This window comes from Armigeres subalbatus, chromosome 1 (genome assembly GCF_024139115.2).
Source record: "Armigeres subalbatus isolate Guangzhou_Male chromosome 1, GZ_Asu_2, whole genome shotgun sequence".
Lineage (NCBI taxonomy): Eukaryota > Metazoa > Arthropoda > Insecta > Diptera > Culicidae > Armigeres > Armigeres subalbatus.
The window spans coordinates 159531412-159557862 of NC_085139.1; the positions used below are offsets into that span (position 1 = coordinate 159531412).

The window sequence follows — 26451 nt, forward strand, 5'->3', positions numbered from 1 at the left end:
ACGAAGGAGAGAGAGCCGCCGCAACCGGGGACATTCGCCTCCTCTACGATATTTCACGACGCTTAAGCGGGGCGAAGATGAATGCAACGATGCCTGTGAAAGACGTGAATGATCAGTTATTGACCGACCCAACTGACCAGCTGAAACGCTGGTTCGAGCACTTCGAACAACTTTTTCAAGTGCCAGCCAGGCCATCACCACCTCGGCATGACCTGCCTAGGATCCGACGTATAACACGCGTCAATACCGAAGCTCCATCACTGCTAGAGATTCAAACAGCCATCCAAAGCATGAAATCGAATAAAGCTACAGGGGTCGACCGCATATCAGCCGATATGCTCAAAGCTGACCCCATGACATCCGATCAACTACTGCATCGTTTATTTCGTAATATCTGGGACACCGCAACTTTCCCGATCGACTGGATGCAAAGTATCTTAGTGAAGGTGCCCAAAAAGGGTGACCTGACTGTATGCGATAACTGGCGAGGCATTATGTTGCTGTGTACCGTTCTCAAAGTTCTGTGCAAAATTATCCTAGCCCGGATTCTGGAGAAGATCGATGCGACTCTCCGGCGGCAGCAAGCCGGATTCCGTGCCGGAAGATCCTGTCTGGACCATATTCCCAGCAAACACAAGATCGTATATCATAGCTAATAAGTGTACAAAGTGGAGGCCATATAGGTACATTTTGCATGCAGTCAAATGGAGGCATGCGCCTATATCGCCTCCACCATGTATACTTATTCGCTAGCATATGCGACTTTGTGTTGGCTGGGTTGTCACGCTCCGCATAATTCTGGAGCAGGTCAACGAATTCCAAGAGTCCCTTTACTTGGTATTCATTGACTACGAAAAAGCTTTCGACCGTCTCAATCACGAGAATATGTGGGGCGCCCTGAGACGCAAGGGAGTTCCTGAGAAAATCATCGACCTCATCGAGGCACAGTACGAGGCCTTCTCATGTAGAGTGCTGCACAATGGGGTCTTGTCCGACCCTATCCGGGTCGTAGCTGGTGTGAGGCAAGGATATATTCTATCACCGTTACTGTTCCTCATCGTAATCGACGAGATTCTGGTAGATGCAATTGACCGTGAACCAAACCGCGGGCTGTTATGGCAGCCTATAACCATGGAGCACCTAAATGACTTCGAATTGGCGGATGATGTTGCACTCCTCGCGCAACGGCGCTCTGATATGCAGAGTAAGCTCAACGGTCTTGCCGAGCGCTCCTCTTCGGCAGGTATAGTCATCAACGTCAACAAAACCAAATCGTTGGATGTAAACACGGTGACTCCTTCCAGTTTCACAGTAGCCGGGTAACCAGTGGATAATGTTGAAAGCTTCCAATATCTTGGTAGCCAAATGGCGTCAGACGGCGGTACCAAGATCGACATAAACGCACGGATAAAGAAAGCAAGCGCTGCCTTTGCGAGTTTAAGAAATATCTGGAAAAACAGGCAGATAAGTGAACGCACCAAAATACGAATTTTCAACTCTAACGTGAAATCTGTGCTGTTATACGCTAGCGAAACATGGTGTGTATCAGTGGAGAACACTCAACGGCTGCAGGTGTTCATTAACAGATGCCTGCGGTATATAATTCAGGCCTGGTGGTCTCACAACTGGATCTCAAACAACGAGCTCAATCGTCGTTGTCACCAGAGGCCGATAGCAACAGAAATTCGGGATCGGAAGTGGGGCTGGGTCGGCCACACTCTACGTAGGGACGGAAACGAAATCTGTAAACAAGCATTAGACTGGAACCCAGCGGGACATCGCAGCAGAGGCAGACCCAGAGGCTCATGGCGGCGAAGCCTCAATAAAGAAATAAAAGAAGTCGACCGAAATCTAACCTGGCAACAGGTTAAAGCGATAGCCGGGCAACGCTCAGGATGGAGATCTTTCAAGTCGGCCCTTTCGTTGACAGCCGCAAATCGAACCCGACGGACGTGTTTTTCTTACTTCTCTCGCTCTCGCTTTGTCGCTTACAATATGTGCGGTGTTCGGAAAAATACCCTGGTGATAGATTTCAGTGTTCTACCAGTTCGTCCAGAGGCTGGAAAAGTGCAAAGTTTTTTGGAGAATAATATTAAACTCCAGTATACGGATGTTAAGAGCATACAGTTTCATAACACACGAAACTGTGTGCTCATCCAAATGAAGTCGTATGAAATTGTTTCACGCTACCAATCGACTCATAATTGGAAGCACACAATGCACTGTGGAAACAATAGTTTTCTTATCCCCGTATACGTTGACTGTGATGCGGTTACGGTTCGGGTGCACGACCTACCACCGTCAATGAGTCACGCCACTGTCAGTGACTTTATGTTGAAATATGGAGAGGTTATATCCATCAGGAATGAGATTTGGAAACACTATTTCCCTGGTATACCGAATGGCGTTCGAGTTCTTCGAATGAATTTGTTACGGCCTATACCGTCATACATCACAATCGACGCCGAAACCTCAATGGTAACATATTTAAATCAGCCCAAATCGTGCCGTCAGTGTGGTCAGTCGGCTCATCGTGGTAAGAAGTGCCTGGAGGCCACAGCATCTACTGGCAATCAAAGTCAAACTGCGACTACGGTAACATCGACTCCATGTGATGGATTATTCACCCAAGGCGATTTTCCTCCGATTGACAACGAGCAGCAAAATTCATCCTCCGCTAAAACAATCAAACCTACTGCTGAAGAAAACAAACGAAGCGATGACGAATGGACCGACATTGATGATGATGTATCGAACTCGTCTACGGATTACATTGTAGCGACAAACAAACGGCGGCGGTCAAAGCGGATTGTGGAAGGTGGAACAAAAAAAGTTTGCAGTGATCAGTGTTCTCCAAGCACGGGCCACGCAAGAATTACTGACGAACATCCGTCGCAAGAAAATGTTTTAATGGGCAAAAATAAAAACGGGAAGGGTTTCAATTTAAGAAATTGTAAAATATGATAGTGGCTCTGTAAAGCTGGATACGGCGAGTGGGCCTTCAAATAAACGTTCTGAATAAAAAAAAAGTCGGCCCTTTGCACCACCGGAGGTGTACAGAACCCATAAGTAAGTAAGTAAGTGTTCGATGCATTCGAATGTTGGCGGGAGAGGAGTCCGGGAGGTGTGGGGTTGACCCGTGGAAGGTCCGGTGCCATATTGACTGCTATCGTGGTACTCTTCCAACTATGTCCTTAAATTATTTAGCTCAAAATTGGATCTGTAACCTAAACTCGAATAAACATAAAACTTATAAATTGTGTCATAACAATATCTCAATTTACAAAACATATCGTATGGGCATAATATTTTAATCGGTTGCAACTGCTCAATAAATAATATTGCTTTTTATAGTCATTGGGCACAATTTGTTTGTTTATAAATTAACTGCCAATTCATGCCCTGAAGGATGCCTTTCCAACGTTTCCAACAGGCAGCATGCCACACGCAGATGAAATGACTCTTATTCTCTCTGTTTACTCACATTCGCCATGCGCTGAAGTTTGACTCTCCAGCGGGCGGCTTACTAAACACGGAGAGAGCTATCTCTTATGGGCCAAACACAATGGATAAAAAAAAACCCAAATTTATCCACCGGTGGTGATGATGCCTTTCTCGATTCAATATGTTGAATTCGAATTAATGTTGCAAATACAGTGCTTATTGCCTACATTTCGGCGGTAAAAAGACTTGGTGCAATTCTAGTACGTTGCTTAAAAATTACTTACCGTGGGTTACCGTGGGTTGCGCCACGGCTAAAATGATTAATGATTCAATGTGCATTTGTGTTTTTGTTGATTAAAAAATAAAAATATAATCCAAACTGCTTGATTTATTAAAAAACAAAAACAATAGTGTCCAACTAGGAAATTTGCTCCGTCGAATGAAACCAGTTGCACTCGAATCTGTCAAGCCCTTCTATATGAAACGCGTTTAACAAAAAAAATATTTATGGGCTACACACATACACACTTTTGGAGTGAAATTATAGCCTTCTGGTACAACTTTGTTGTACGAGAAAGGCAAAACGTGTCAAAACGTACGCAAACGTATCCATTCTGCGTGGCTCTTTATTGACGATTAAAGGTTGCATGAAGAAGAAGAAGTCGAAGGATGATATTTGAAAAATATTGCACGGGGAAGCATACGGAAAGTTTTTTAAAACTCTTCTCAAAAATTCTAGGAGCAATTTAATTAAAAACGGTTAGCAGTACGGGGTTGGACTTTCCTTCTACTGCATAATAAACGCAATTTTTCGATTTCAAATTTCATTTTATGATAATATCATACTTGATACACAGTATACCAAAAGTCTAACCCCGTACTGCTTTCCGTTTTTAATTAAATCGCTTCTAATTCCAATTCTCTCTGTTTACGTTTCGTTTGACAGAACATACTCGATTGTGCTAGTACAGCACCATTCGAAATCTTGTACTACGACTGAATGAAGTCGAACGAAATTCGCGAAGTCGAAGCAAATTGTGCTCTTCCCTCCTATGGGAAACCCCATTGCTATCTGTCAGAGTTTGAGTGCAACATGGCCGCCATCTCCTCCTCTCTGTTGCTCTACTGTAAAAACCCATAAAGAACTGTCATTGTTTGTGTGAAGAATTTTGCTTCGACTTCGCGAATACATAATGCCGCAACTTTTTTGAAACGAATGCAAAAACGTACGAATCGAGTGATTCGATTCGAGATGCGTAATGCCACTCTAGGCTATTGAGGTTTCCTTTAAATCTTAGAATCAGTTTCGGAAAGAATGCTGATCATTGGCAAAACTACTGGAAGTACAAGTATTTTCCACTCCGTTTCGAGGATTCTTGGAAATCCATAAACTACATAAAGCTTATAGAAGTCTGTAATGATTTATCAAAGCCTATAAGTTCATAAGCAATTCTTAAAATGCATTGGAATTACTAGAATTCGAATAACTCTAAAAGTGTTCCTGAGGTATCGATCCAGTAACTCAGTTTTATTTTGCATTATCAACCATTCTATATCCAGCTCTTTCGATGTGTCAAACTTCAACCTAACGCGGTCGTGGTCGCTCATCCGAAAAAAAAGTCATTCCCACTTGCTTTCCGTTTGACGTTCCCCGAAATGACGACAGATTTACGCGAAATGGTTGATTTCCGATAAAATGACCCCCTTTCCGTTCAGTCAATTCACACATGCACAGAAGAATGGCAACCGATGAGTACTGTGGTGAGCGACTCCGGTTCGACCCGTAGTTTATTTTCAAATTTGCAGTCGAATGCGGTTTTTTCGTCGATGCATTTATGTTCGTGATTGATAGTTTACGGTTTATTTAGTTTTAATTACTGATTATTACCGAGTGAATGCAGATTAATACGGTACCTACGGTACGGAGCAGCAGAGGGAACTGGTTATCGAATGTATAAACGAGCTGAAGATTGCCAATCAATATAATAGGGTACGGGAGTACTTCAGCAGATGTATCCACATTATGTAGGGGAAAATAAAGCTACAGAACATGCACGGAAAATTGGTGTTGTATCAAAGGCTCACCCAGTGAACCGAATAAATTGTGCCATGGAAAAGTAACATACCGTGTGCTGTTGGTTTCCTTGTAGTTGATCAGCAAATGCAGCACCACCTCACGATACTCCAGCACGTAAAAGATGTTGTTCTGCAGCATCAGAAAGAGGTCCTTGGCTTTCTCGTCCGGCAGCTTTGCCAGCGCCTGTAGACTGTGCAGCATTTCACGGTAAGCCTGTCCGGTTCATTAAAATTGTGATTATGATGCCGGCCGGGCACATATAGTTAAATACCGGAAATCCACCCGGAGGGAAGCAAGCGAACGGGATCCAGTGCATGTGCGACCCCGACGTGGTTGGCCAGCGATCCGTGCAGCGGTTCCGGATGGCAGGCACCGGCGTGCAGTGAACCGTTGAACAATGCAATCAGCGGCGAAAGTTATTGCCGTGCGCCATCAGCCGGATGTGAATAGACAGCCAACAACAAGAAATGGGGAAGAAGAAAAAACAGCAATGATTTAATATTTATGAAATTACCTTAGCCAACGTTCGTTCGGGATAAGAGAAAAGAGGCGCAATATTACCTGTACGGCCATGTGGAGGCGCCGTGCCCAAAGGCGAGCTCGGGTTTTATCGGAGCCCATCATGTCAACAAAGTGCTCTATGCGGGTGATAATCCAATGGAAGCACTGCACGCTGAGCGATTCACTGGAAAGAAGAGATAGAAAAATACATACATTACGTATATTACTGCAAAATGTATTATGATATGAGCAACAAATTTTAGCGAAAAAATACAATAAGAAGAAAATATATATTTCTTTATCCAACGTCAAATCACATTATGATAGCTAGGAGTAACCTTCCTCCAAAAGAAGTGAAACGCCATATATTTAAAGTATTTTTTACATATACATTGGACCTCTTCATTTTTTTCAAAAAGCATCAAAAATTCATTTGAACAACCCAGAACCAACAAATAATTACATATTATTCGGCAACTCGGCCGTATGAAAATCATTTTTTTTTGTTAAATATCTTGACCCCAGCACAGCACATGTTTCAAAATGGACAAATTTATAAGAAATTTGCGAAAAATAATCAACGTATTTGGAGGGACTTGAACCCTCAACCTCCTACTCTCTAGATAGGACGATATACAGCCGAAAGAAACATTCAGTCGAACTGGTCATTTACTCTAACAGGTCAAGTGGGCAAAAATGTCGTTTGACCAAATAAATAATTGGCCAAAAATGCCGTTTGGTAAAAATGGTCGTTTGGCAGAAAGCGCCATTTGGCCCAAAAATATCCTTCCTACAAACCAATCATTTCGACCAAACGGCATTTTCTGCCAAATGACTTATTCGGCCAAGCAACTTTTTTGTAACATGACCAATTCAGTCGACGCAGTTTTGCCGCAGGAGTGGATGGACGGCGTCGTGTGTCCCATCTACAAAAAAGGCGATAAGTTGGATTGTAGCAACTATCACGCAATCACATTGCTGAACGTCGCCTACAAGGTACTCCTTCAAATGTTATGTCGCCGACTAGCACCCATTGGAAGAGAGTTCGTGGGGCAGTAGCAGGCAGGTTGTATGGGCGAACGCTTCACCACGGACCATGTGTTCGCCATTTACCAAGTACTGCAGAAATGCCGCGAATACAACGTGCCCACACATCATCGATTGAATAGAGTTCGCCGCCGTACCAAACTGACAATCTACATAACGCTCATTAGATCGGTAGTCCTCTACGGACACGAGACCTGGACGATGTTCGTGGAGGACCTACGCGCACTTTGTGGTTTTCGAAAGGAAGGCCACCTCGGCCTTAGTCTGAATAAATAAATAATAATTTTCGGCCGAATGTTCATTTCGGCCAAATGACCTTTTCTGTCAAACGACCATTTCGGCCAATAAAGCTATTCAAATGAACGCAAATAAATGTGAATTGATGGAAATAACTAAATCTATCTTGTGCAACTTAGCATTGCTCGCAACAAGTTCCATTCGACAGGAAATCCTTCCCCATTGTTTGCTAATGAAAATTGGCCAGATTGGACTATGGTTATTGTGGGGTTTGAGTAAAATGCCTTCAGCGTGTGTTTATAGATTTCACACCCCAGCGTGTCAATCAGCGAGCAGCAAGCCATGACTCTGCCTCTTCTAGTCAGATCTCCGCGGCGTGCAAAACGCATCCACGGAGAGTTGCTGTCATAACTTCGTTCCGGTCATTTAGGGTCACACATTTTGGCGATCCTGCTAGTATATTTTTGGATCCTGTCGCTGATTTCAAGAGGTGAGTTGAATTCAAGTGGTTAAATTGTGACGAGTGATATATTTTAGTTTGCAAAATCACAAGGCACGTCTCGAAGACCGTCGGAAAATGGATTGTGGTTTGCTAAATCACAAGACGCGTCTCGAAGACTGTCGGAAAATGGATTGTGGTTTGCTAAGTCACAAGACACGTCTCGAAGACCGTCGAAAAATGGCTTGTGGTTTGCGAAATCACAAGACGCGTCTCGAAGACCGTCGGGAAATGGATTGTGGTTTGCAAAATCACAAAGCGCGTCTCGAAGACCGTCGGAAAATGGTTTGTGGTGGCGCGTCTGAAAGACCGCTGGAAAAATGGTTTGTGTTTTGAAGAACCGGCTCTTCTGAAAGACCGTCGAAAATTGGTTTGTGGTTTGCAAAATCACAATGAGCGTCTGGAAGACACCGGTGAAAAATGGTTTGTGGTTTAGAAAACTATAAGGCGTGTCTGAAAGGTGGTCGAAAAATGTATTTCAGTCTGTGAAATTACATAGTCCGTGTGGAAGACCAATGGAAAATGGTTTACAGTCTTGAAAATCTCAAAGTCCTGCGAGAATTGATTTTGGTTGAAACAAATTTAGATTTCATGTAGCCACTTGGCGGGATTAGTGTACATGAGACTACCAGTTGAGCTATGATATAACGAAATCTGAGAGAAATGGAGATATATTCTGCGATGTTCAAAACTGTTTCAAGTGCCAAATATGTTATCTGGAAATTTATTTTGGAAAGTACTTAATTAATAGCCATAGCTGGATTACCTGTAAGATACATATCTTTGACTTTGCAAAATTACTAAGGTTGCCGGATTTCACAAAGCTATTCGGAAGTTAAAATTTATTATGCGTAAGATTAGTATGGAGTTATTGGCTAGCAGTACAAGTTTACACGTCTATCATTTGGGTATAATATCTCGGATTTTGCGGAATTTAAGATAAAAAAATTCATTTGCAAGGTGTTGCTCGGAAGGTCAACATCAATATCCAATATCCAATTGATGGTGATACGCGGAACTAAAAGTTGGATTGAATGTACGGAGTTGGATTGGATTTGGAATGGATTTGAATTGAATCTGGATTGGATTTGGATTTGATTTGGATTAGATTTTGATTGGAATTGGATTGGATTTGGATTGGACTGGATTGGATTTGTATTGGATTGGATTTGTATTGAATTTTGATTGGTTTTGAATTGGATTTGGATTGGCTTTGAATTGAAGTTGGATTGGATTCGGTTTGAATTTGGATTGGATTTGTTTTGGATTGGATTTTGATTGGATTTGGAATGAATTTTTAATGGGTTTGGCTTTTGATTGGATTTGGATTGCATTTGGATTAAATTGGATTTGAATTCAGATTAAATTTAAATTGGATTTAGATTGGATTTGGGTTAGAATCAATTTGAATTGGATTTGATTTTCTTATCTTGATTAGGTTGTTTTTAAATATTATTAGTAATGAAGTTCAACACCGCTTAGTTTTGGATTGCATTTGGGTATGATTTGGAATGTTTTTGGAAGAAAATGGAACTTCATTGTATTTGCTAACATCTCGGATAACAAAAGAAGACCATTGGCTTCGTAAATTTGTTGTTATCGAATCATCCATTCATTACTTAGATCATAATTTTAAAGCTTGTATTGATTTGTGGCACCAAATAGCACTGCATTGCATCCTATGCTAGAAGATTTTTTTTGCGTTTTTAATTAGTGAAGAAGGGGAATGTGGAGTTTGAGTAAAATGCCTTCAGCGTGTGTTTATAGATTTCACACCCCAATCAGCGAGCAGCAAGCCATGACTCTGCCTCTTCTAGTCAGATCTCTGCGGCGTGCAAAACGCATCCACGGAGAGTTGCTGTCATAACTTCGTTCCGGTCATTTAGGGTCACACAGTTATGGTCAAAATACTATTTTTATGCGCAATCTCACTCATATTTTTTAGTATTTTTTTTGCACGAGAAAGGCTAGGTGGATTAATCAGAGTGTTTTTTTTTCTAGAGTTCGATGGGAAGTTCATCAAGAAATTCCTCTGGTCACTCCTCCAGAGATTTCTTCGGAAGTGTCTCCAGGAATTCTTTCGGAAGTTCATCCAGGATTCCGTCCGAAAGTTCCTCCAGGATTTATTCCGGAAGCTCCTCCAGGATTTCGTCCGGAAGCTCCTCCATGATTTCGTCTGAAAGTTTCTCCAGGATTTCGTCCGGTAGTTCCTCAAGGATTTCGTCTGGAAGTTATTTTAGTTGTAGCCCATAAGTTCCTCCAGGTTTTCATCTGGAAGTTCCTCCAGGACTTCATCCGAATGTTCCTCAGGATTTCGTATCGAAGCTCCTGCAGAAATTTCTCCAGAAGTTCTTCTAGGATTTCATCTGAAGGTTGCTCCAGGATTCCATCCAGAGGTTCCACCAGGATGTCGTCCATAAGTTCCTCCTGGATTTCGTCCGGAAGTTCCTCCATTGTATCTTTCATTCGAAAATCCCTTCAGAATGTCGTCCGGATATTTCTCCAGGATTTCGCCCGGTAGTTCCTCCAGGTCCAGGATGTCATCCGGAAGTTTCTGCAAGACTTCGTGGTGTGGTGTGTGATACGTGGTGTGTGTTTGATGAAGCTCGGTAGCACGTGAGTTGTTGAGGTCGTGGATTAATATGCTTTTCGTCGAGCAAAACATTACGATGTTGTAAATTCTTCGATTGTTGAACGCGCTGCATCATAACCGACCGTTAATTAGACATAGATCGTTGATTGCTATCGGACATCCCTCGCAATTGGAAAAAGTTTTCGTGCCGGATTGTAGCTGCTTGTTTCTTCTACAAGTCCATTGTTCCATTTATTCGTCACTCATACCAACCAACCTGCCTGGTGTATCCACTGTATGCACGTTAATTTATCCAATCATTCGGATGAACACCGACAGACAAACTCGAGCTGCCATGGGTAAAGATAAACACGCCCTACCGTTGTGCTCTACCAGTAGCAACCAAAAAAAAACGCTCACGCGATGGTCTGGACGAGCATAACGTCGAGAATTTTGATGATCTTCTAATGCGTATGGAGCAGCTGCTTGCGGATGGGAATGCTAAGCTTGAACGGAAAATCGATTCCAACAATGTTGCGCTTGTGAAGGAGATCACTCCTCTACGGGATGATGTACATCAACTGAAAGCAGACTGTGCTCGTGATTTCAAGTAGCTTAGTGAAGACCAAGTTAAAACTGGATTGGATGTACAGCAGAACAAGGATGCTATTAACCGGTTGGCGAAGTCAAACGATCTCATTCTTACTGGAGTTCCCTACACTTCGAACGAAAGTACCAATTTATTTGCGAGCAGCATTTCGGCGACACTCGGATATGGTGAATCTGAATTCCCTCTCGTCTACACAAAATGGCTAGCCCGCCAACCGATTACTGTCGGGGCATCACCGCCAATTCTGATTCTGCATTTCGGGCTTGTCAGGATGACTTTTTTCTTCGGTATCTTTCGAAGAGGAATCTAAATCTAAATCAACTGGGGTTCGATGTTGATAAACGGGTGTTTCTCAATGAAAACCTTACCGTATCTGCACGGAGTATCAAGGGCATGGCTCTGAAGCTGAAAAGTAATGGTACTATTCGGAACGTCTACTCCAAGGATGGTACAATCTATGTGAAGCGTAACGAGGGTGCGGCTGCTCAGCCGATCTTTGAAGCTGGTCAATTAGCGAAGTATGGATACAGTCAGAAATAACCTTTCCTTGTTTAACCTTATCCTACCTAATATATTACATGATTCCCATCATACAATTCCATGAATCTTCCTCTCCTAAAAGTTTTCAAATTCGAAACTCTTCCTAAAAGCGCTCTCAACTGTCCTTCCATAAAGATTCCATGACTCCTTCCTTCATTTTTCCATGTTATCTTCCTTCCTGTAAGTACTATATGTATACTGATTGTTGCTGTTGCTGCTGTTGTTGGAGATCGCCGCTGTGGCTGACGCTAAGGCTGGATACTGTTCGAGTTTGCTGCTGGATGCAGGGTGTTACATTGTAAACTATGTTTTGAATTGAGTACCTTTTATAAATATCGCGCATTGAATTCACAAACGACTACCACTTTCTATGTAAAGTTTAGATATGAGTTTTTCTGAAACGTTAATTAGTTCATACGATGACATGTTGCACTTCCCATTCTCAAATTTCTTTCCTTTTTGTTGGTTCATGTTTTCACAGTTTAACTTGTTATTTGTTACAGATGTCGGGTAGTCAATTAAGAGACGCTGCAAGTGCGAATACAAGTATTGCCAATATTCCGCGTGTCGTTATGATTTGATAAATGTGTGTCATTTGAATGTACAAAGCTTGTGTGCTCGTAATTTGAGTAAATTTGATGAATTTAATGTGATTATACAATAAAGCCAGAAAACGGCCATTTTGTAAACCACGTGCTTTTCCAATATTTTTTTCAAGAGCACGAAATGAAAGAACCATAACGCGTATGGGGCTGAAATAATGGTAGATCGTTTGCTTAGTTATGCTGAACAATCATAGTTTGAGTTTCGGCAGTGTACGAAAACTATTACGCCCGATTTGGGCTTTTGGAAATGTACGTAAATAAACGTGTGGTGAATTTGAAATTCACCACGGGCTTCATTCTATAATCACCTTAAATGTTGCTTTCGGAATAGCAAATTGTACATTATTTGTGTTACTGAAACCTGGCTTAATGAAGGAATTTCCAACACCATAGTTGACGTTGAGGGTTATTCAATTTTAAGAAATGATCGTAAATATGGCCGAGGTGGTGGAATTTGTATCTTCTTTAAGATACTGATTTTTTGTTTGTTGATGTTCAGATTAACCATCAAACATTTCTGATGAGTGTGGTTTATAATCCTCCAGGAATTGATTGCTCATATGTGTTGGATGAACAGCTATCTAGTTTGTCTCTAAATTACACCAACATTATTCTTCTCGGTGATTTCAATACGAATTTGAAGAAATCTTATTCGAGAACAACGCACCTCTTCGATATTTTAGATAATTTTGGAATGTTCTGTCACTATTATCAAGGTGGATGTTCATTAATTGTCCTGCTGATAACAAATAATACTGATTTTGTGCTTAATTTAAATCAAGTTTCAGCTGACATGACATAATTCTCATCTCTCAATATCAACCGTGTCAAAAAAGCCCAACCTAGATCATTTAGAAATTATAATGCAATCAATTATTCGAATCTTCAATCCTCTTTGGAAAATATTGATTGGTCCTTGTATAACTGAAGCTGATTTAGCCCTTGACTTCTTTAATAGCATAATCACTCAACTCTTCGAGACCTTCGTCCCATTACGTGTGCCGAATGTGAAGACAAATGCTCCATGGTTTAACAATGACATTTTAAATGCAATGGTTTTGAGAGATACTGCTTATCGTCAATATTACAGCATATTACAGCAATACTTTCTTCGTACATGCAGTTGTCTTATAGAACCAACTTCCAAACGAGATAAAATCGGTACATTCTGTAACAAGCTTCCGTCGTGATTGTATGAACTGGCTAAATGGGGGAAATCTAGATGAATGGAGCAACAAGTCAATAAACAGATTTTGATGGAATATTGTATTTAGTAGTCAAAAATAATAGTCTAGTCTAGTAGTCTAAAATAATAATCTATATACGATTGTAAGTGGTACGAACAACAATGAAATCCGATTGTAGTTATATTATAAGGGACAATCCTTACACTACAAGTATTAGCGTCTAATAAATAAATAAATAAATAATAAATAAAAAAAATTGTCAGGCTCGGTTGTCAGATTACCGATTTCTCAACAGCTGAGCTCTCGGTACCCAACTCAGTAAATAAATCAAATAATTACCGAGGTCTCGGTTCTCAGTTCTCGAGAGCAAAATGTCAGTTATTACTGAGGACTCGGTACTTAATACCGAGTGATTTGCAAAAAATGGTGCGGACTTCGGTAATAAAAAATACCGAGTAAACTGTATTTTAAATTTCGATTTTTCTTCGAAAATAAAATAAGGAAGCTAAAAAAATTCGAGAGATTTATTATTTTATTACTATTTTTATATAGGGAGAAAGACGGCTTTGGCAGATTTTGTTCTATTATTGGCAGGGGGTTTTTGTCGACCAAATTTTATCAAATTTGGCCACAATATTCTTTAATATGCAAAGAATGTTTAGGCCAAATTTGAGCCTAGTCAGTCATAAAAACCCCCTTGCCAATAATAGAACAAAACCTGCCAAAGCCGTCATTCCCCCTAAGTAAATATAAGTAAACATTACGAATTTTTCATATCATTTAAAAGATTTTTAAATTACGACAAACGCCGCCGCCGACGAATGCAGTCATTTGCCTGGAAATTGAGAATATCAAGTTTAAATATTATACCAACCAAATAAAATGTTTGACTCTACCTGAACTATGTTCGCTTTTGGCCGGTGAAACATTCACACTGCTAACCCTATTAAATAAATATGAAAGAAATCACTCGCGCAACAACTTCTTCGAAATGAATTGGAATGCACATCTCAAATATGGCGTCGCCGAGCCAACACTGTTGATGATGGCGTAACTTCGAGCTACACTGAGAGCTCGGTATTTATTTTACAAGAATCTCGGGAAAGCCTATTGATTTATACTGAACGATCGGTATGTTTTTGACAAGTAACAAGGCAGTTTTCTTATAACAGATTTGTTCGGTAAATTATATTACCGAACATCAGTATATTATTTTGAGCAACTGAGACATTGGTAAAAATCATTACAGAAATCAGTAAACTGATCTCAAATAACTGAGCTCTCTGTTCAAATTAGTAAAAAATTTAATCAGTAAAAAATATTACCGAGCTGGAATTCGTTTGGAAGTTCCTTCAGGATTTCGTCCGAAGGTTCCTCAGGATTTCGTCTCGAAGTTTCTCCGGAAGTTTCTCCTGGATTTCATCCGGAGGTTCCACCAGGATCGCCCAGAAGTTCCACTAGGCTTTCGTCCGGAAGTTCCACTAGGCTTTCGTCCGGAAGTTCCTCCAGGATTTCGTCCGGAAGTTCCTTAAGGATATCGTCAGGAAGTTCCTCCTAAATGTCATTCGGAAGTTCCTCCAGTATGTCGTCCGGAAGTTCATCCACGATGTCGTCCAGAAGTTCCTCCAGGATTTTGTCCAAAAGTTCCTTCGGGATGTAGTCCGAAAGTTCCTCCAGGTTTTGGTCTGGAAGTCCTTCCAGGATTTCCTCAGGATTTCGATCGAAAGTTCCTCTATGTTTTCGTCTGGAAGTTCCTCCAGGATTTCGTCCGGAAATTCCTCTAGGATGTTTCTCCAGGATTTCGTCTTGAAGTAACTCCAGGAATTCCTCCAAAAGTTCCTCCAGGATTTCATCCGGAAGTTTTTTTTTTAACTAATTTTATTTGCTAATTATCTAAGGTACACCGGGGCAAGTTTAAATGCGGGGTAAGTTGAAACGGAAGCTGTAATTCAGATAGGAAACGACCGAATGCTCTGATATTTTTTTCCAACAAACTACTCGCCTAAACGTGTCAATGAAACAGGTCTCCAAACGATGTTCGGAAGTGTTTTTTCATCAAATTTTCACGGTGGGTAATCATTCAATGTTGAATAAGCATAATGATTATGAAGAATAGATTAAAGACCCGTTTAATTTTTCTATTTTGGTTGTTTGATATTGCTCTGCATGTTCAACTCTTCGGGGCAAATAGAAATGCGTGATGCGGGGCAAGTTTAAACAACGATTCAAAACGTCACCCTCGCAATTAAAAGTAATTTTTTTCAGAATTCAACATGGTCCGTAAATGCATACATTCGAAAAACATAAATTTATAAAAACATGCAAACTTCTGAACATAAATTTAATAAATTCCCGCCCATTCCGTCCTGAATGCAAACCTCCTACAATCTCCACTAGAATGAAAAGGCGTCATGTTTAAACTGCAGTTTTGAGATTCATAATCTACTGAGCACTGACTCTCAGAAAAATAAAACATAAAGTACGTAAACATTTCGTTAACTCCACCTTTCACTTCCCCAGCTGCCTATTTCTCTAATTGAAGAGTTTATGAGAGATGTGATGGCTGGTTAATTAATGTGCATTTATGAAGAAGCCACAGCCGAATTAATCAACTGCGCAATAAACAAGTGAACCAAATAATGAAGCATCCTGAATAGTAATCCGAGTGGTTACCAGTAGAAGGAAATCAATTTGATAAATTTTCAGCGAAGTGCGTTCTCCAAAATTTGGTCCCTGAAAATACGCTTGTGACTTTGTTGCACACTGCCCTTATTCGCAAAAGAGTCCCATGTCATTTTCGCCGACTTGAGTGATTTGCCGTTGAATTTATCAAACTTGTTTTACATGGAGACATATCGAAAAATGTAATAAATTGAAAAAAAAATGGCATCTTTCCAAAAAATAGACATTATATTCTTCATCCGTATTTATCCGTGTTAATTGTCCCACAATTAAATAGACCATACTTAAGTTTATTTTTTTGTGTAAAAGAGTACGTATCAAAATCTGGAATCTGATTTTTATGAGAGTAAATATCAAGATGAGACAACAAAAGTGGGATTTGTTTTCAAATTTCTAGAACAAAGCCTACTCTTTTATTATTTTTCTTAAACAGAAGACAATTTTAAGCTAATTACTTAGCTTAGCTTAGACTGACTGTACATATCAATGGTTGCTACTCCGTGATTGATCAGAACTGGTGCAAATTGCACTACGATCCAAGTGAATAGTGGTTGGGGTTTACCATCTATTCTCGAAGTGCACGTTTCAGCAGCTCTCAAATGTTGATCAATAACGGTGCCGGCCAAGTCCTTACAGTTATTTGGGAAAGGGAGGGAGTGTGTGGTTATTGTTGCTACTAGAGACCGAGAATACCTCTGCATCTCCACAATTACCACGGGAAGGAAGTTGTGTTAGTTGGGTGGGGTAATCAGTAACATAGATCGGGATTCACCATGGAAAGTGATGTGACTATGCAACTTCTATACTACAGTATTAGCATTTCCTTGATTTGTTCAATTGTTTATCCTTCGCGAGAATAAACAATTAATCACTCAAAACGAGCGATTGTTCATTTGAATTTCGGATGAGGCACCCGCGGCATCATTTCTTCAACGCAAGGAAAGTAAAAAAGAAACGGGATTTAAATTGAAAATAAAGTAATAATCACGGCTGTTCAACCAAATTGATAGTAATCGGAAAGCTAATTATGTTATCTCTATTTGACGTTAAATAAGAATGTTCAGCCAGACATATTTTGTTAATTTACGTTTATTTTACATGTCGTTTATTTTGCATTACTTTCGCGCGTGTGTTTGTCGCTTGCCGTGACCAGTATACCGTAATCAGGATCTCACTGGTATTAATCCTGATGTGCCGGTTGGCACTTGTTGGGCTTGTGCGCTTTGAGCGGCACACGGTCGCTTTTCAGTCAATATAAAGTCGTACATAGTGCAATACAAGATGCTAAATTAGAGACGATATTGATACACGATATACATACATGTTGTATGGAGAAGCACCATATACTTTCATGTGTTGACTGGGTTTGATAGGGCCTGCCTATATAGACACATGCAGCTTTTTGCAGAGGTTCAACAGAGCCCACTGTCAAACCCCACCACATCCTAGGCAGCCCCCCTAACTCGCAGTGGCCATGGGGAGGGGTCGTCAAGCCCTTGGACATAGTCCCTGCTGCCCCTAGAAGACAATTTTAAGCTAATTACTGAAAGAAAATCAAAATCGTCAAAAACTTACATGGGACTCTTATGCAAATCCTGGCAGTATTATAGCCACCTTTACAACCTCGTGCTTCTTGAGTCTCACTGAGTACATACATTTTGTTTTTAATACGGCAAAATTAGCTTATATCTGAATATAACGCAGTGTTTCAACTTGCCCCGATTCGCGGGGCAAGTTGAAACGATGCATATAAAAAAATAATTTAAATATAAAAAATATTTATAAAAAAAATTGTTAAGGTTGCTTATTTTTTATGTATAATATTTGGCCCGAACTAGCAAACACCGCAAACGGATTCAAAATATATCAAAGGGTGATTTTTTACAGCATTTCGAATTTCAACTTTGAAAAAACCGTTTCAACTTGCCCCGGTGTACCATAATACATGCATTCATCTCTTAGACTAGGTGTTCCGTGTTTTCTTAACACTATCATCCTTATTTGCTATGTCATATTTTTAGTTATTATTAATACATTTCAATTGCCTCTGACAGTTAGAATTTTTCTCCTCTGGTTGAATTGAACCATGTAGGAATTACAATGTTTTCAACTTAAACTAAACTTAACCTATTTTAAACTAAGGGTACAAGGAGTTAATAGTTGCAATAGAAGATTGCAACGATTTTTGTCTAAAATTGGAAATTATTTTGTTGGACATTTGTTGCAATAGAAATTCTATGAAGTTCATTGGTACTATACCACGGAGGCAACTTCAGAATCATTTTCAAAATTTTATTTTGAATCCTCTGGAGTGCCTTCTTTCTGGTATTGCAGCAACTAGTCCATATTGGCACAGCATACAAAATGGCAGGTCTAAAAATTTGTTTGTAAATCAAAAGTTTGTTCTTAAGACAAAGTTTTGATTTTCTGTTTATAAGTGGATATAGACACTTAATATATTTGTTACATTTGGCTTGAAGGCCTTCAATGTGATTTTTAAAAGTTATTTTTTGATCTAGCAGAAGTCCTAAATATTTAGCTTCGCTAGACCAATTAATTGGAACCCCATTCATAGTGACAATATGTCTGCTAGAAGGTTTCAAATAAGAAGCTCTCGGCTTATGTGGGAAAATTATAAGCTGAGTTTTGGAAGCATTCGGGGAAATTTTCCATTTTCGCAAGTAAGTGGAGAAAATATCCAAACTTTTTTGCAATCTACTACAAATGACACGAAGGCTTCGCCCTTTGGCTGAGAGACCTGTGTCATCTGCAAACAAAGATTTTTGACACCCTGGTGTTTTTCATCCGGAGGTGATGCTACGTACCTTCTTCGGCAAAGTGTTTTGGCATCTTTCAGACTATATGCTAACGTATTGAGTCGCTTGATTGACGATAAATTGTAGCCGCTAAGAGCAAAAATGTAAAAAAGTACGTTTTCCGATACTAATCTTCATAGAAATTTAAAACCAAATGGATTGTTCGGTCAAATGACATTCGCCAAACAACTTTTCGGCTTTTTGGTCTTTGACAAATTCGAAAAATCTATTTCATAAAGAATTTTTTTTTTGAATTTCAAGGGAAAATCCTTCGGAATTTCCGTCTAAAGTTCTTCTTAGTTTTTATGGAGAGCTTTTCGAAATATCAACGAGAAATTGTATGGAACTGTTAACGAAATCATTGGCATTTTCACGGAAAGTTCTCAGGAGTTTTAACGTGATGTTGTGGAGATATTGTTTCGAAAACTCTACGGAAATTGCGCTGAATCTTCGAAATTTCCAAGCAAAATTTCGCGGACTTATTGAAGCAGCATATAATATTGAAGATCAGCAGCGCGACAAATTTTGACGGGACAAAAACTGTCGGCGGCGGAGGCGTAGCGCGGCAGAGCACACCCCTATAATACCAGGTGCATGAAGGGATGAATATTGTGAGGCTAAACAAAACGTCAGAATACAGTGGGCAGGGCTCGTTGGTCGTATATAGGAAAAGAATCAAGAGAAGGCAATATTTAATGAAGAACGGGAGAGGGCGTAGGCTTCGTGGAAGTCCGCGTACACGATGGCTTTTTGCAGTTGAAGTGACCTCAGGGTGCTGAATGTTCAGGGAGATTGGAGGCTATTGGTCAGGATCCATTGCATAATGATACTTCATTATACTTTTAGTAGGACTGACCGGAAAAGCCGATAAACAAGCTAGTATAGAATGAACACATTAATTGTCGGCGTAGGTGGGGCTAATATTGAGCAGCGACCGGAACACATTTAAGTCATGCGAAAATGTTTCCTTTTCACATCCTGATCTTCATTGTAATTGTAATTGTAATTTTTATTGGGTACGACAACTTTTTAGTTTACACTGTACATTAAGTCAAGGAAGTCTATATATATATGGATAATACATTGGAGCTAAACAAAAAATAACTAAATTTGTGAAGTGTTCATACTACTCTTCTCAAAACATTTTTACATGCGTATATTCTATCTTCTCCTTTAACTTCTAATGGTAATCCGTTCCAGCATGATGGTCCGAATACTAAAACACTTTTCCCGCTGGATGTTGTGTGTCGAGGTATGTTAAATCCTCTTGTACGTTGCTGCTGTGATCGTTGTAGGTGTTGCAATAAGTATCCTGGGAGTGTTTCATCGAAGGCCTGCTTCATGAAACAACAAATGCGATACCTGTAGTTGGATGGAAGATCGTGTCCAAGAATAGTAGCCCGTCTATCAGCGGTTGAATCTCGACGACGAAGGTTGTGGACGAAATGAATCACCGATTTGAAGCAGCGATGGAGTTGTTCTCGGAGTGCGGCTGACATACCAGGATAGTACACCACGTCACAGTAGGTGAACAATGGCACCACCACGGCTTGCACTAGTTTGCGTCGAGTCGGAAGAGAGAGCACTGCCGTAAAACGTCGGAATGTCCTCAGAGTGCCATATACTTTTTTCACCACGTCATGCGCGTCCAACTCAGGTTACAGTCCAACTGCAGTCCTAGATTAGTTACACTGTTACAAACTGGAATCCTTGAGCCACTGAATACGATGTGTTCTTCCGGAACAACTCTGCCCGTCTGGCTAAAAACGATCGTTGATATACATGCTAAAGAGTAACGCACTTAGGCATGAACCTTGTGGTTTACCATCTGGGACTTCGCGTTCAGCAGACATTGCAGTTCCAAAGCGGACGGTCTGGGAGCGTCCACTAAGGAAGGATGAAATCAAGTTACCATGCATCCATTGAAAACAAAAATTCACTATTCAGTTTGTTTTCCAGTAGCTGATGATTGACACAATTAAATGCCAGCGTAAAGTTGACAAGGACCATGACCGTGCAGTGGTTGTTATCGAAACTGTTATAAATATCATGTACTACCTAGGTAAGGGCAGTGGTCGTGCTGAAGCCCTTTCGGTATCCAGATTGATAAGGTGCTAGTAGTGCGGGATTAACATTATTGAGGTATTCGGTAATTTGATCCAACAAGATCTTTTCCAAAATCTTGGAAACGGCAGGCAAAACGCTAATCGGACGGAAGTCTTTTGGTTGAGAAGGATTGGAGGTTTTGGGTATAGGTGTGACTATGGCTTTTTCCAGATAGCTGGGAAGGTTTTAGAATCGATGATGCTATTACAAAGGTGTGTCAGAAGTGGCAGGATAAAAGGACATAACAGTTTTATGAAGGATACCGGGATTGCATCCGAACCGGTCGCATTCGTCTGAATTTCATATAACTTCAAGCAGACAGCGTTGGCATCGGTGTGACGAAAGGAAAACCCGTTGGCACCATGATCAATATTTGTGCGATGTCGGGGTTCTGCCGCTGCAACGATGGGGTTATCGATCTGCACTTGACGATGACCTTCAGCAAAGAACTGGTTTATCTCATCCGGAGTCAAATCGTTTACTGCTGAATTTGTTTTTGAGTTGTTGTGTATCCCCTCTCTTCGCAGATTACACCAAAGCTTCTTAGCAGGCAAGTTGAGATTGAAATGTTGCTCTGAATAACGCTTCTTCGCTGCAGAAATGAGCGAGCTTGTTATATTCCGCTTCCTTACATAATCCTGCCACTGTAAATCTCCGCGCGCCCTGTTCGGGTTTCGCGAAAAAAGAGCATAGGCAAGATCTCTGTGCACAATTGCTTGTTTTATTTCATTTGTGATCCATGGTGTGCGCTGATCACGAACAATAATGGTCATTTCGGGAGCGTGCCTTTCAAGCAGGTTCCTCAATTCGGTGCTCAACAGATTCGACTTGGTACTTGAATCGATGTCTGCATAGAAGGCTCGCATATCCTTGGCTAGAAGATCCGCTTGTAGTGGCAGTTGATCTATGTCTTGAATTTTTCGTACCCGGATGGTCTGTGCAGCAGGTTTCTGTACCCGGATGTTGGCGAGAAGATACACCACTTCTTGATCAGAGATTGTGTTTGCTGTAGAGGTTTTGGATTTCATTACAGAATCAGGAGAATCCGTGATGAGAAGGTCGATAGTTGTAGCGCTGATATCAGTAATGCGTGTAGGACCAGTTGGAAGGATTTCAAGATTAAACACTGCGTTTATTCGCTGGAGGGCAGCCGCATTTGCAGTTTGTTGAGCTGCAGCAACATTGATGTTGAAGTCTTCCACAACATACATACGGTCGAAACCAAATTCCAGCAGATCCAATAGTAGCTTCTCGTAGACTTGACTAAACTGTTGGTTGGAACTAGACGGGTTATACAAGACAACAACGCCTATGTTGAGTTCGTTAATTTTGGTTTGTACTGCAAGAAATTCAATACGTGAGGCGATCGGAAGTTCTGGATTGTGAGAAGATTTCATAATAACAGTAGCTTTCATTCCTTTCTTGACGTATATTCCTACTCCACCACATGTCCTTGTTCCTCGACCCCGTCTGGAGGGCAACGTGTGCTTGATGAAATTGTATCCCGGAACACGGATAGGACCAGCCGGAGAAGTGGACTTGAGCTTAGTTTCAGTTGTAGCAAAAAAGTGGTATTGATTTTTATCGAGAAGAACTTTTACACCATCTATATGGTGTTCGAGGCCTCTGACGTTGAGGTGTCCGATGCGAAGGTTTGATAGGTTGTTTCTAGACATTTTACTATAGTGTATCTGATCGTCAGTGTGTGAAAGCGGCTAGCAGTTCGAGGAAGCAGATACATCGGCCGATGTAGCATCGAAGAAAATAGATGAATCTTCGGCACGTGATTCATTCCCTGCTATTTCGCAAGAGCGTTTATGCTACCGACAGGAATATAACGCTGCGGTTCAGGAAGCAGTACGGAAACTTTATCGTTCCTGACATACACCGAGTGTAAGACTTTCCTCTGCTTGAGTCGTAAAGCCAGATTACGGATTCGAAAAGTACTCACCGATAGTACCTCATTCATCGTGAAGCGGTACTCTAGTGTAGGTCCATTACGTAGGTTATGTTACCGTTACGTAACTATTGCTAATTTAAATAATAAAAATATAAAGTGTTAATTTTGTTAGTTTGTTAATTGTAATATCTATTCTAAATGTTAGTAAAATTATTAGTTAAAATTGTTACGTTAATATTGTTGATATAATTAATTTAAAAATCACTCATAAGCTAAAAAAAAAAGAACAAAATTTGTTAAACACAATACATTTACACTGAACACAACTAGACGTTACATATGAAAATAATGAGCCAAAGGGAATAAAAAGTATTGCCACACTGGATACGACGACTACGGTATAAGAAAGGAAAAGGGAAAAGGAGGTATGAGCTACTGGGTTGCATTTAGCTAAAGTCTTTTCTGATCTAGAGCGCCAAGTGAGAAGGTACAAAAGTTTTTGAAAGTTATCCGTTACCCACCAAGCACAGTCTAAAGCTTATAGCTCAAGTATAATCCCATATCGGGGATTTTACCTATTATTCGGAATCAGGTATGCTATAAATTGAGGCCGAAATTAGCAATCAAACCCCAGTAGCCAATTTCATACCTAACCCCTAACCCTACTACCAGGACCCGTTAACGTTCGCCTGAGAAGTACTGGTGAGACCGCTCCCCCCGGAAGGCCTTTTATAATCGTGGATCACCCGAAAGTCCAGGGAGAGACTCCGAGGACATTGTTGGGCCGCACCGTCGATTCCGTCCAGACAATCGACGTCAAAAGGGAACAATCGAGTAATTCACCCGTTTTCGCCGCCTGTAGGGCATTCTGAGCTGCCGTCGAATCATCCATCCGATCGGTGGCCCGTTCCCCTGATAAACCATTCCGGGATCCCGAAGAGCTCCAGCATCGGCCGGCCGCAACTACACGCCACACAGACACACACACACAACCGTAAGTCAAAAAAAAAATATACCGAAAAAGAATAAGAACGTGTTTTACTTGTGTCCTTGACCAGCCCTGTAAGCCGACCCTAAGAGTCCCATGCCCTGGGCCAGGTCCTTCCGACTCGCTCAGTAAGAATTGACGCCCAACTAAAATAGCTCTGGTCAAGGATTCAAGGAAAAACTCTATTGGAGTGATCAAGAAAATTAGGATATCAAATTAGTGAAATTAACACGTGCAAAAATTAGGTTATCCAATTCATCAAAAAATATATCAATGGTGTAGTTCTATCCGGTATCACCGATTTGTTCTCATCCGTAAAGTGATAAATTTATAGATAGCATACTACTAGTGCGCGAACACTCTCAAAAGCTTACAGTGTTGCAGTGTTTGCACCAAATAGCGAAAATTAGGAAACGGTATTTTTCAGTATAGCAATTTTGTTAATGGGTCTTGATTCGACTAATTACCCTATACAGTAAATGATTCACGGAAAATAGTTTGCTTGTGTTCAATTAATTACAATCGTACACACAATAGCTTGCTTTCAATCCCGAAATAGCCACCGAGCAGTGGAACAATGATGGATCTACAAACAATGTACGCTTCGATGGATGTCTCCCATCTCTCGATCGATGAAGTTGAATACGAACTACTGATCAGGAACATTTTGTTTCACTTCGATGAACACGAAAGTATCAAGCGAAGAAAACTTAAAGATAGACTGAAAAGCGAGAAAGAGTCGAAAACGTTTGCGTTTTCCCAACCGTGGCGCGATGTCAATGAAGAATTAGTTACTATCAGTGCAAAAATAAAGGTAATAGGAGGCTTGCTCGAAAATCCGAAGACAGATGCTCGACAACGTCAGAAGTGTAAAACGCGATTAGTTCATTATCGAGTTCGAAACTATATCCTGTCCAAAGCAACAGGTGCGGATAGAATCAAGGAAGAAATCTTGAGAGTAGGGAGGTTGACTACCGAACTATTCGTGAAATTCTATCCGGAAGTTAACGAGAGGGACAATCATTCAAAAGATACTGAACGACTTGAATCGGATTTGAACAATGTGCTAGAAGAGGTCAGAAGTGAAATAGAAACATTGAATGAAACAACTATGTCAGGTAGAGAGATAGAAGAGCAGTTAGAGCAGGAAGGAGCGACGAATCAAATGATAGCTTCTAAAAGAAAGGAAATGAATGAGTCGGTTAGAAGATCAGAAGAAATTTTGAGAGTGCTGTCTGAGTATGAGGAAGGAAAGAAGGAAAATCCAAAGGAACTCATTTCGGTTTTCAAAAAGTTTGTTCAACAAACCACAGAACAGCAAAAGCACATGCGAGAAATTCAGATTGCCGAAGAGGAAAGAAAAATGAGAGAAGCAAAAGATAGTGTAGAACGGAAAAAGAGATTGGAGAAAGTGTTGATTAGTTTGAACGATCGGTTGAAAAAAGAGCCGGATACGTCTCTGAAGAATGAACCAGAGACGTTTATACAGAGAGGGGGAATTTTTAAAGAGGAAGAAGAGGAAAAAGAGTTGGATAGCAAGATAGGCTTTGATTTCAATTTGAATAGTTTAAAGCTAGACTCAAAGGGAGATAGCTCCGATAATAGTACTGACATAGGAAGATCGAAATTGAAATCTAAAAAGGATAAAGCTCCATCGAAAATAGGGAAAAAGTCGTCCAAAAGAGAGTCGAAAAAAATACATCGCAGACAAAGCTTCTCATCTGCATCTGAGGTTACATCAGTAACCGAAAGCTCCGATCACTCTAGTTCGGATAGTAGCTTAGAGTCCAATGTAGGACATAAAAGGGAGAGAGGGAGGAGAGAAGGTAGAAGAAAGAGGGAATTGAAGAGAATTCCGGTAGCTGAATGGAGATTAAAGTATGATGGAAAAGATCAGGGAAGAAAGCTAACTGAGTTCCTAAAGGAAGTTAAAATGAGATGCATCTCTGAGGACGTCACAGAGAAAGAGCTATACAGGAGTGCCATTCATCTTTTTGCGGGGCGCGCAAAAGACTGGTTCATTGAGGGAACCGAGAATAGGGATTTTCGGAATTGGCATGAGCTGAAAAAAGAATTAAAACGGGAATTTTTTCCACCTGATTTGGACTTTCAGCTGGAAGTACAAGCAACTGAGAGACGTCAGTCTAGGGGGGAAAAATTTACTGATTATCTTCACGATATGATGAAAATTTTCCATTCGATGACTCGTTCAATCTCGGACCGCAGGAAGTTCAATATCATCTGGCGTAATCTCCGGTTTGATTATAAGAACGCCATGACCGGTGCCGGAGTAAGATCTCTATCCAAACTGAAAAAGTATGGAAGAATTATTGACGAGAACAATTGGACAATGTTCCAAAAATCTCACGACAGTGTGGCCCGTGGTAGAAATGCCCAGGTCAATGAAGTTGCTGCAACGGATTCGACGAAGTCCAAAAGCACGTTCCAAAATTCGAATACGGCATCACGCGTATTCACTCGAAGCAAACCTAAAAATGAGTTCACAGAGAATTTCAAACCGTTAAGAGAAACTCAAAAAAGCTCCAGGGACACGAATGAGAATAATAATGTGATGGATCCAGTCGAGGGCTCTGTTAAGAGCACGCTTTTAGCGATGGCTGAAAAATACAGACGACCTCC

At 40.6% G+C, this 26451-nt stretch overlaps 1 protein-coding gene across 3 annotated transcripts in view; it reads right to left on the reverse strand.

Moving 5' to 3' along the window:
* LOC134205421 (protein timeless homolog) overlaps nt 1-26451 on the reverse strand; it is a 269302-nt gene that overhangs the window by 215426 nt on the left and 27425 nt on the right. For all 3 annotated transcript variants that reach the window (XM_062680651.1, XM_062680650.1, XM_062680649.1), the window contains exons 3-4: nt 6083-6206; nt 5571-5734 (exon numbers count right to left, since the gene is read on the reverse strand). In XM_062680651.1, the coding sequence (XP_062536635.1) occupies nt 5571-5734; nt 6083-6206 (288 nt within the window). The remainder of the gene's footprint in view (nt 1-5570; nt 5735-6082; nt 6207-26451) is intronic.